General features: G+C 29.6%; 1 protein-coding gene across 1 annotated transcript in view; it reads right to left on the reverse strand.

Moving 5' to 3' along the window:
• Positions 1–3,034: 3,034 nt before the first annotated feature.
• Positions 3,035–12,756, reverse strand: part of LOC106472764 (fibroblast growth factor receptor 2-like) — a 45,759-nt gene continuing 36,037 nt past the window's right edge. The window contains exons 12-14 of the mRNA XM_013933421.2: positions 11,795–11,932; positions 11,131–11,236; positions 3,035–7,800 (exon numbers count right to left, since the gene is read on the reverse strand). Coding sequence (XP_013788875.1) covers positions 7,687–7,800; positions 11,131–11,236; positions 11,795–11,932 — 358 coding nt within the window. The 3' untranslated portion in view covers positions 3,035–7,686. The remainder of the gene's footprint in view (positions 7,801–11,130; positions 11,237–11,794; positions 11,933–12,756) is intronic.

Genomic DNA, 12,756 nt, shown 5'->3' on the forward strand with positions numbered 1-12,756 from the left:
TCTGTATTGCGAAATTCCCGCCTATTCACTAAAATTGTAGAAAATTATCGAGTGTAAGAATCAACAATATATATGTGTACATCAACACTGGTGGATCGTTTATATTATTACGTTAGCAGAAATTTCGAGAAACTCTCCTCATGACTATAAAGATAACCAATGCGACACGCCAAAAGACATCATATATTATTGGTTTCCCATAGTTGGTGTATTATAAACCTTGGAAGCTATAACTGTGATTGTCACAACTCTTATTAATCGGGAACTTCTTATTTTGACCAGGAACGTTTATAGAATTCGAACATTACAAACTATTAAACTTCAGTGGATTCACATCGGCCATTAGTAGTTTTACTGTAACATTATATATTGTCATCGGTGAACAACTCGGCGTGTTTGGCCGGCGAAGAACTGAGCTAACTAGCTCCCTGTTAAGTGAACTGAATCTACATCTACTCAAAATTTATCAGATCATCGTGAACCCTCGATAGGATACCTAAGAAATTCCAGACCAGATAGAGGATTAAATATTGTTTGTAAGCTTGTAAAACGTTTGTACATAGATCATTATTTATAATAACTGTTATTGTGTTATTGTTTGTATATTAAAATATATTTGTATTAAAAACAATGTGTGTATAAATCTTGTTGGAAAGTACTATAAAGTCGATACATATCGACATTTATTTAATTTCTAAATCAAAATTATCATTTAACTCAGTTTCAGGTTATTCGAAATTATAATAAATGAGGTAACAATTTGGAAACTCGTCCAGGATAAGTTGTAATACGTAACAAATTATTTTCATGAAAACTCCCAATACTTATCCCATGATTTGTTTTGAGAATTTCGGCTATGTTCGATTTTACTATACTCTCAAGGAAAGAAAGTTCTTTTAAAATTCTTATATCTAGAAGTTTATTAGGTTTTCCTTACACACTAACTACATCTTTATATTGTTTCTTTTCTGGATAAGACTTTTTTTTTTTTTAATTTTGGAAGCCATATATTGTAATTTATTAAAGTCACAATGTTTCGTTCTTCTCATTTTTCTGAGAAATAATGACAATAGGAGGTTTCACACTTAATTTTATTTTAAAATAAGTACTTTTTAACGTGTTTCCAGAAAAAATAATTTTTTCATCAAAACTTAGTATTTTTAAGAAATTTCATGAAAATTCTCATTTTCATTTTAATGTTGTAGAAAAATGTACTTGATTTATACCTTTCAAAATGGAACTCTTTTCGTGAAAGTTCCAAAATATATTTTTTCCCATTAACTACGAACTTTGTATTTTTCAAAAATTTCGTGAACATTTTTATTTTCATATTATAGTTGTAGAAAGATACACTTGATGTACGCTTTTCATAATGGAATTCTTTTCATGAGAACTTCCAATACTTACTAATTTGATTTGAGAATTTTGGCAATGTTAGATTTTATTATACTTTTTTATTTCTAAGAAAAACACAAGAATGAAACATTGTAACTTTAATAAATGACAATATATCACTTCGAAAGTTAAAAAAAAATTTGTCGTATACAGAATAGAATTAAAGATAAAGATAGTCTAAATTTGAAACGAAGCCCTAATAACATTCAATATTTACGAATTTTTAAAGGAATATGAACTGCTAATATATAGAAAAGCCGGTGCGTTTTTGGTAATACTACGTTCAAACAACGGCTTTTATGCCATTTTGCTTAGCAACAAAAGTATAACTTAATATTGTTGTTAGTCGATGTACTGAAAGTATAAAATTTAACGTAGACAACAAAATTGGAAAAAAGATTTGTTGATTTCTTAATATAGTCTCCAGTTTATTAGAGAAGTTTGTTTTTGTTTATTAAAAACGTTGGTGGTATAACAGAAAATGCTTAATTCAGAAACTATTTAAGTTTAAAATTGAATCGATATTTTAAATTTCATTATGAATTTTATGCACTTGGCTCTAGGCTAGGTGATCCCACTACATCTTTACTTTAGGCTTATAATACTGTTACGACAGCGGAGGTCATGTGACTATAGTAACACGTCACGCAATTCTAGAACGTTCATGAAGCCTCGGGAGGTTACTAGATTTCACTATTCTTGTACATATAAGACGGTCAAGACGTGACGGCAACAATGTGTAATTGAACTGTGGACAGAGTGAGAGCGAGAGACGTATTCTTGAGTCGAGCAAGTGAGACGTTCGTTGTGAATTATATCGTTTGTTATAGCGTGACTGTGGAAATTAAGTGTATTGCAAAGTTGTATTCATAATGGCTGGAGACGGCTTGAATGGGTAATGAAGAAAAACTTTAATATAAGTTTAACATAACAGCAAATGTACAACGTTTCGACAAAGTGGGTTCCTCGTCATCGAATTCGAAAGTTGTATTCAGAAAGAATAAACCAGTTTTATTTAAGAAAGGACTTGTATCGGTAAAGTTTCTTCGGAAAGAATTTTTACGGAAAATTAACTAACAAACGGAGACGTAACAATATATATAAACAATATATACTATTGTGGTATTTAAAAAAGGGTATTTATGTATAAATACGCGTAAGTAAATATCTCTTGCGAACAAGTGTTTCTAATATTGGAACTGTTTGTGATCTTGCACAACCAAATTAAGCGAACTACTACAGTATGAACTGTTTGTAACTGTTGGTGATCAAATTTTAAACTACACTAAATGCTACTATCATTATATTCAAGGACATGGCCCTGAAAAAGGCATAGAAGTTAAACAGTGTTTTGTGTTTGAATACCTTCAAGTAGCATTTGTCAGTCTTTAATATCATTAATTCAAATCAGGAAGGAGGAAGAGGTCCAAATGTACCTGACCCTCCCAGGCCCTCAAAGACCTAAAAACTCGGTGCCAAACGAGCTTATACCTGCAGGTAAAAGATGAGCCTAGCTAAACATTTTAAAGCAGATTTACATTTTCATCCGTTAATAACATATATTTTTAGATTATCAAGTTTTTCTTATAATTTACTAAAGCTTCTATTTGTTTTAAAACTTATTAAGAATACAACATCATTAATCTAAAGTAGTTGGCATTTTATTTTTATATACATTGGCACAAACATACTGATCCAGTTGTGATGAAGTTATATGACAGAAGAAATGCAGCTGGAACAATTACATGAAAAAGAAGAACTAAAACGGGTACTGTGGAAGTTTTGTTTGTAAGCATAAAGCTACACAGTGGGCTATCTGTACTGTACCCACCACGGGTATAGAAACATTATAACATTATAATATTTCATACTTACCACTGAACCACTGGAGGGAAGGGAGACTACTGTGTAAATAAATGTAGTAGGTTGTTTTGAGATACTTTTAATAGGAAGGATAAAATATAACACTGCCAAATCGATCAAGCTATACTTTCTCACCTACGGTTAAACAAAAAGTATATCTCAAGAAATAGTTCGTCAAGACAGATTTTAATCTATAGAAAATGATACGTATAATATTTAGGTCAAATATACGTTATACATATTTTACGCTTAAGTGTATTACATTTAAACAAAAACACATTAATGTATACAACAACGTCATGATGTGAAAAAAATATTTCAGTAGTTGACTAGTTAAGTTGCTTATTTCAAACATTTCTGACTAGCCACACACTTCGTTAATACATCAAAAATAAAATTACATTTTTTGCGGGTATTTGCTAGATAGTGTTCCTGAACATATTCATGTTATTATTTAATATATGGAGACAGTCATAACTCTCAGATCAATGGAATTTTTCTTTTATGATGCATAGAGAAAAAGACAGGTAACAAATAATTTTAAATAATACAGTATACATATACTTATATATTTGTACCAAATAGAGCTCTCAATACAGTATTTCATAATTATATTTCGTTGATGTGCGATTTCTGACCCAATCCTATAGATACAGGAGTATTTAATTCAATGTCTTACATATTTCCTTTTGTTTCGTAATTATTAATCCCTTAGTTTCCTGAACTATATATGTACCAATCTGTTTGTGGACACCTGACTTTGTTTGTTAGTCTCAAATGACTGAAATTAATCTTACTACTTACTACTGGGGTCTCTTAAGTATGTTAAGAAGAAAATAAATGATTTCACACAGTTTATTTGGTCATTCCTCGACAATGAGTGTTGTAATAGGCAAAACATAAAATTATTGAATGTAATGCAACGTGAACATTAGCAGTAGTGATTTATATAAAAACACCAGCAATTTGAGCTTTGACTATTTTGACACTAGGAAGTGGATATAAAATGGGCACTGGGAAGACGAACCATTATTTTCACACTGATAAAGTTATCAAGACAATAGATGTAGAGCTAAATCAGTTCTAAAGCAAAATAACACATTGTTCTTTGGATTCAAACTTAGGACAAATCAAAAATGATTTTGTATTCCCACAACTATCTTGCCATGCAACAAAAAAAAATTTGGTATATGAGCCAGATATCTTTCCTACACTTTTTGCATGTTAAAGTTTTACTTAGAAAAAAATTAAGACAAAACGTTCACACAAATATTTACCTATTAGTCCATAACAAGAAAAAAAATTTAAACAGAAATGTGCAGTATCTAGTGTACAGAATGAAATGATATAAGGAGTGCAGATTCTTATTCTGGATCTACCATGTATATAAGAACGCAGATGACAGGAAACGTGTTGTCCTGTTGCAGTAAGATGTCACAACAACAACAAACAATGTTGTTTTGGCAACTAACAGGTTTTGAAAGAGGATGGATTGTTGGACTAAAAGAGAATAGTAATTCCTTTAGAGATGTGGCAGCAGTGTTGGGCTACAATTCTTCTTGCCATTTTGCCACCAATGCCCACTCCCTGCTCATGCAGAATCACTTGTGCTAGTATAAGTAATACAGCACATACAAGTTGATTTTTCTCACAAATCAAGTTTCTACCTGGACCACAATGATGCATTATTGGATGTTATGTATGGGATAGTGATTTTGTTTGTTTGTTTGTTTTGAATTTCATGCAAAGCTATACAAGGATTATCTTCACTAGGCATCCCTAATTTAGCAGTGTAAGACTAGAGGGGAGGCAGCTAGTCATCACCACCCACTGCCAACTCTTGGGCTACTCTTTTACCAACAAATAGTGGGATTGACCATCACATTATAATGCCCCCACAGCTGAAAGGACGAACATGTTTGGTGGGATAGTGATTTACACTTCCTAATAACATTCTACAACTTGTGTTATCTTCTATACATTATATGCAAGAACCCTCTTTTCCAATAAGACAATGCTAAACTTCACACTGTATAAGTATCAGTGTAATTCTTGGCAGCTCAGCACTTCCATATATTGCAATAGCCAGCTCATTTTCTCATTCTATATTACTCATTGGGTATGTGTGGAATGTCCTCTATTGATATGAGCACCCTTTAAAAACTGACTGTCCTGGTGTGGAGGTTCACTACCTGCTGATATTGTGCTTCATTTAGAAACTGTGTGCTACCTATTAGATGGACCTATTTAAAATTGCAAAAATCTGTTATAGATTAATAAAGAAATCTTTTGCCAGTTTTGTTGTAGTTTCATTTACAGTAAATATATTTTTAATGTGGTATATTGTTTCTACAAATACCTAAGTTATATGTTTAAATAAATATTAATCAACTTTGTTTTCCCTATTCTGTTATTTTAATAGGACAGTTAATTTCATTTTATATATCTTAAAATATTGAAGTATTTTCCACTAATGCATTTATTGACTTTAATCATGAGACATAAAACTATCATAAAGTGCATCAAATTACTTGTATTGTGACATTTAAAACAAATATACCATAACTGTAGATTTAAACAAATCCTGTACACCTCGGAAAATGCAATGCAAGTTTCAGATCAAGTTGTAAAGACCTGCATGATAACAATCAGGTCTTACTTATTTTAAATTATAAAAATATTGATCTATGTCACATTATTCAGAAAAAAATACTGAATGGATAATAAACACTTTTAATTTAATATTTAATTTACATAACAACTAGATCAAACACTAAGCCAATTCAAGTTAAACAGTTATTCATGAGTTAAATTAAAGGATGAACTTTTAATATGAAGGTTAAAAGTTTTATTCATAGATAAAAGAAGTAACTATATTTTAAAAACTTTTTTTAAAAAACACTTTGCTTTGCTAGTATTACCTTGCACTGTCATGTGGATACATCTGAATAACAGAATTACAATAATTATTCTTTTGTTTTTCAGATGACAAGATTATTGACATAGAAAATAATATAAATAGAAGAAAAACAAAGATGTTCTTTTTTTTTATAAAACAAAAACCTAGTATTAACCAGTACACAAATGAAATTATATTTATTTTAATTTTTCACTGTTAAACAACTGTATTTGACTTGTTTTTATTTTGTTGCTTAGCAGTTGATACGGTAACAATTTCATTACATTAGTCAAATGTATCCACCTGTCGATGCTAAGTATTGTTTGTTTGTTTGAAGTTAAGCACAAAGCTACACAATGGGCTATCTGTGCTCTGCCCACCACGGGTATCGAAACCTGGATTCTAGCGTTGTAAGTCCGAAGACATACCGCTGCGCCACTGGGGGGCGATGCTAAGTAACATAGCAAAACAGTTTTGAAAAATAAAGTAAAAAGAAATTTTACAACCATTATTTGTTTTATCCGTAAATAAGCTTTAATTTAGTTATTCACAGCATTTTCTTTATTTTAATCCTTATAAAAATAAGTATTCATTAGTACTCAAGTTTAAACAAAAGTTGGTTCTTATAAAGGAATCTACATTTAAATGAGATTGGTTTGTTGTTCAAGGGTACAATGTTGAATTACAAAAACTTTGAGAAAGAAAGAAATTAAAAAAATAGATAAATTTTATGCAAAAATATAGAGAAAATACATGCAATGTCAATAAAATGTATTATATTATTCATTCTTCAAAGCTATGTATAATATGAAAAATAAATTGGGGAAGAAACAAATAATTCTGAATATTCTTTAACTATGAAGTCTAAATTATGGCTAGGTTTTAATATTATCTGTTTTAAGATTATTGTATGTTTGAGAAACATACAATAATCTTAAAACAGATAATATTAAAAATTTAATACCAAAAATTTATATGAACATAATACTTACAATGATATTAGAAATGTCTACACTTAACATTCATAATTCTTAAAATTTCAATCATTTTACACTCTTTTGTAAGTTTATTGTTTAAACAGTAGGCGTAATAGTTATATGTTATTTTTACATCTAAAACATTATGCAGTGATTAGCCATGTAACTTAACACAAAATTTTGTTGGAGCTTCAGAAATGAATGCTTATCTAATTCTTTAGAAGATATCCTTAGTTGAAATTTGAAGTAAAGAATCTAGCATATTCATATTGTTTGGTGAAGCACTCAAATGATCTTATAAGTTTTCATCCTGAGAAATAGCAATGAACAAAAAGCTTTCAACTCCTATATTTGAACCTCCATAACCTATCCTTATATAATTTTGGGCCAGATCATAAACATTAAACAAGGCATTAACTAAATAGTCTGATCCACCTTTACCACTCATTTGAAGTTCTGACATGAGTAAAATTGAGTTCACTAAAATAATTCAAACAGAGAATATTCTCTGGTAGTGCACATGTCAAATACAATTTTTTACTGTGGCTTAAATTATATTTTTTCACCATTGGTGACTTCAATATTGGAGATATTTAACTTACAAGATGAATCACTTGATGGAGGAGTATCCAGAACAGAAAAAGAAGCACTCAAGTCAAGATAGTTCTGTGAAATAAAAAGAAATAAGCAAAACACATGACCCATGTAATTCTTGGCATGATAGAAGTCATTCTTAAAACTTTTAGAAATGTTAATTAATTCTATTGATGATATATATCTTTAAAATGTACTATACATTAGAGTATTATATTTGCTTGGTTTAAAACACTTTTGTAGTTCAAGATATATTCATACATAATGTCTAATAGGAAAGAAAAATTAAATTAAAAATGGTTTCTTTTATTTGAATTTGTGAAATCCTATTTATCTATAACTACAGATATTTAAACTCCCTCTTTATAAACTCCTTTTTTAACTTTTTCTCACAGCAATGAAACAAAATCATGTCAGAATATAATTCACCACTGACTAAAAGCCTCTAAAAATGCCTTAGTGTAAGAAAGCAAAATTATATTAATTTGATTCATCATGCATTTTTACCTTTGTATTTAAATATAGTATTATTCAAACTTATCAGTTATTCTCTGTATGTGCGCAGTTTTCACATAAAACAAGAAAAAAAGCATAGTCAAGAAAATCGTTAAGCTGATTTCATTCTAGCTGTCTTTATTGCTTTGTTCTACCCATGAGAATTTTAGTTGTAATGATACATGTTGTGCAAGAATGTAGAGAATAGTGTCTGGTGATATTTTGAGTCCACAATTTCCCTGTTTGAATGAGAATAACAATGCGGTGAGTAGCACCAATTGCACAGTAAATACAAAGTTACCCATTAAGTAAGAAACAGTAGATTTAAACAATGTAGTATATACTCTTGATTGGAAAAGCATGGTAAACAACTTTGAGGAAGATAGTCAACTTATGATACAGTAAAATTGACAGTCCAGCATCTAAGCAACTACACATACTGCATTTGAGTTATTTGATACAAATTGTTCAGTTGTATTTAATAGTGTCCAGCCATTGCATTTCATTATCATGAATTCAGTGAAAGTTCTAGAATCCAGACTTACTTCATCATAGATATTTTGATGAATCTCATGCTATTCAGTGGACCTATTCCACTGATCTTAGGATAATCAGTTTGACCTGAATATACATAAACACACCTTAAAGTTACATAGCTAAATCAAACTAATATGACTTTCAGTTGGCCAGATATCCCTAAAAGTACATTAAATTTTCAAAACAAAGTAAAACTAGCTGGTTTGAAATCCAAAAAAAACCCTTTAATATACATAACAATCATAGTAATATGGCTTGCAGCTTGAAATCCCTAAAGGTACCTTTAATAATGTAATATAACATTCTACCCAAAACTTGAGTGCTTTCAAATAGTTCACTCTTCTTCTTCAGGATGATAAAGGGTGATGATTAGTGAGTGCAATGTAATATATAGGTACAGATGTTGACATCATGTAAGCAGCACATTCCAAGTGAGTTGGCCTTGGAGACTAGCCAATCATAACTGAAGATGTTGGTGTGAGGTTTAGTTTGTACAAAAGAAATATGTACATTACATCAAAAACATAAGAGTGATAATAGTTAAAAAGATGTTAAAACAGTTTTCATAGGCTAGAAAAATAAAACGAAAAAGGAATGGAAGTCAGAGAATATGATAATATAAAGCAATATATAGAAAATAAAACTAATATAGAGAAATAGAAACAACAAAAGTATAAATAATACTAATAGTAAAAAATAAATAAATAAATGAACTTATTACAAAGCTGTGTGGGATTCACTACAGGTAAGTAATGTGACATAAAATCATAGTGAAATTCATATCTGGCAGAAATCTATAAAGGTACCTTAATGTTAGAAAAAACTTCTACAAAATCAAAATTAATGCTGTTTTACAATAGATCTGGTAAAACTTCTTGCTGAAGAACTAATTTTGTCTGATCCTGTCAAATTTCAGACTTTGATTGATTGTGTAAAATACCTTGAAATTACAACAATGATAGAGTGAGTAGTGGCTGCACTGCACACCTTTGATGATGATATATTCAGTAATATTAGAATAAATTACGTGAGCTAATAAAGCACCAAATGTCATTCTATCTTATGCATGATTTTTCCTATTAATGATGTACCTCGCTGCTTTGTGCAAGACATCAACTTGACAAACAACTTCTCATTATAACACAGCTAAGTAAAATCTAGTTATGATATACATATTTCTTGAGTCAAGTATCAAAGGTTATCATTGTTACAGATTTAACTTAACACTGAATTCATCAAAACATTATAGATTTAGCTTTAAAAACATGTTTTTAGCATTAAATTTATCAAAAACTTTATATTTGAGTTATTGTCAAAGATTTCTTCCTCTCTCTCTCTTTAGAAAATATTGTAAAACATATATATATACCAAAATCAAAAACACCAGGCTAAATAAAATAACTTTTTTGGAATCCAAAGGTCTTATTGAAACAATATGACAGCACTAAAATTTCAAGCTACAAAATTCATGCCCCATACAAAAATACATGAATAGTGATGAACTATAGAATCACAGATGATGTAGATCTGTACTCTGCAGTTGGTTGGCAACATACAGAATTTTGAATAGTCCTGACTACTGAAGAGTTACAAAGCACTAAGTAGCAAAATATTAAATCCTGTCCAAACTGATCAAGCTCTAAAATAATACACATAAATACATTTTGGTGGAACAAGCAAGTATAGTAATAATATAGGTGGGAATGACCAATTCTAAGGCTTTACTTTGGATTTTGAAAAACATCTGTCTGCTATAACTGGTCTTCATACTTTCAGTCAGATACTTATTTTATTAATGGTATGCTGTACATAAAACCTGAAGAATGTAGAACACTAACAATAAATTCAATTATATTCCCTCGTTTGCTACATCTAGCTTGTTTTAGTCTCTCTCTTTATAAATGTCAACTAGAAGACCATTAATCTATTAATATATCAACTGTTAGTCAAAATCACTGTTCCATTATTATCTAAATTTTTATGTAGACTAGAAGAGTACTTAACTGTGTCATAACAGCATTAAATCCACTACATCAACACTAGAAAAAAAAATCATTAAATTTTCTCTCATGTTCAGAAAAAATTAATAATAACTTTTTTGTAAGGTGAAGCCAAACAACTATAATTTCTTGACAAAACTTAGTTTTCTCAGTTGATTTTATGTGTTGATGGTAAAATCTTGTTTAAAAAAAACTTCATTGGATGATGCTACTTATTTAAGTAAAACCCCCACCCCCAATACAGGATACACTTTTAAACATTATAATTTCAAATATTTTTTTTTAGTGGCAATTAATTGCAAATTTAAATGTCATCACAGTTTTCTGCTAATTTTCTAACATGTTTGGAAAACACAAAGCATATTTCTACCTCCTCTGAAAAAATGGTCAACATATGATCTAGTTCTTTCACAAGCAAAGAAAATGTTGGCCGTTCAATGGGCTCAGCATTCCAGCAGTTCCTCATGATCATGTAGCTATAAAAATCAAAACATTGTTGATCTAATATACCATTTTACTGAAAAATAATTCATTTATATGCAAACGTATAATAATATATGAATGGATGATAGAAAGCTTAATGATCGCCAGTGACCTGACATTATACAGACAACCTAAACCTATGTAACCATACTCAAAATTCAGTTAATTCTCTTGAACTTTCAAAACTGTATTTAAATGCTGGGAAAATTATTCTTCCCCTATAAAAATAAAATTTACAAAGAATTTCTAAGAAATTTAATTTAAATTTGATTGTTTTATGAGTAAATGTATAAAGCCTTTATTTATTAACTTTAAAAAATACACTTCAAATTCTCTACTGAATTGACAATATCTATCTGTTTGTTTTTCATGTTCTTGAAACAAACTGAAAGCAAAACATATGTCTACATTTTTGTTTTTTACTTTGAGAGTGTAGTTATATGGGGGAGGGGTATAGACCTTACTAAACTATAATTGAAATATGAATTTGTTTTCCTTATAACTGATTACTTATATGAAATACTATGCTTACAAAAGTACAGTGTACTTACAGTTCTAATGAACAATTTTCTGGCTTCTCCATTCGATGTCCATGTCTCAATAACTGAAAGAGCCTCTCAACAGGAACCGATGGATATGGTGTACCTCCTAATGTTGTGATTTCCCACAGAAGAATTCCAAAAGACCAACTGAAATACGTACAGTTGAGCATGGTTATAACAATGCTTTAGGGACCACTAGCTATTCTTTGCTATACGTATGATTTGTTATTGCTACTGTAAACACGAAATGGCAAAAAATAATTGCTGTACGATTGTCTTGTTCTGATACAAATTTAGTTGAAAATTACAATTAATTGCATGACAACATGTAGAACATTCCAATTCAGAGATTTTCAGTATGTTATACTTTACCTCAATATACATATGTAATTACCATTATGAAACAATACAAACATAATGGAATATAAACAATGAAGATAATTTTAAATTTTATAATAATTTTACTTGAAGAACTCTTCAATTCTTGAATTACATGATTTATTCTGTCCATTATGCAGTAAAATGGAATCAATGATAACAAATGTATAAAAACACTTGGGTTGATATTATTAGGGACTGAAATGTATTGTGCCTGTTTTTTCTTATAGTTCTGTAAAACAAAAGTGCATTATAATTAATCTGTATGTGTTGATAAGTAATTGTAGATGTATAAATATGTTAATGTTGATATTGTACAAGCACAAAAAGTAACCATTTCTGAAAATTTTTAGTATTTACAGATTACAATGAAAAATAAACTGAATAACTTCATGATAAAAGTGAATTATTTTTCTTTTCATATAGTCAATTACTACCTTATGTGTGATTTTCTTATAGCACATCACTTACAGGGAGCCAGCCATTTTCTTACAAAATATTCATTTACAGCCATGATTTTGGTATGTGCATGTTCATTATAAAAATGCTGAAGAATAGTATTGGACACATTCTACTTTTACTTATAATGTTAC

Source organism: Limulus polyphemus, unplaced genomic scaffold (genome assembly GCF_000517525.1).
Source record: "Limulus polyphemus unplaced genomic scaffold, Limulus_polyphemus-2.1.2 Scaffold5590, whole genome shotgun sequence".
Lineage (NCBI taxonomy): Eukaryota > Metazoa > Arthropoda > Merostomata > Xiphosura > Limulidae > Limulus > Limulus polyphemus.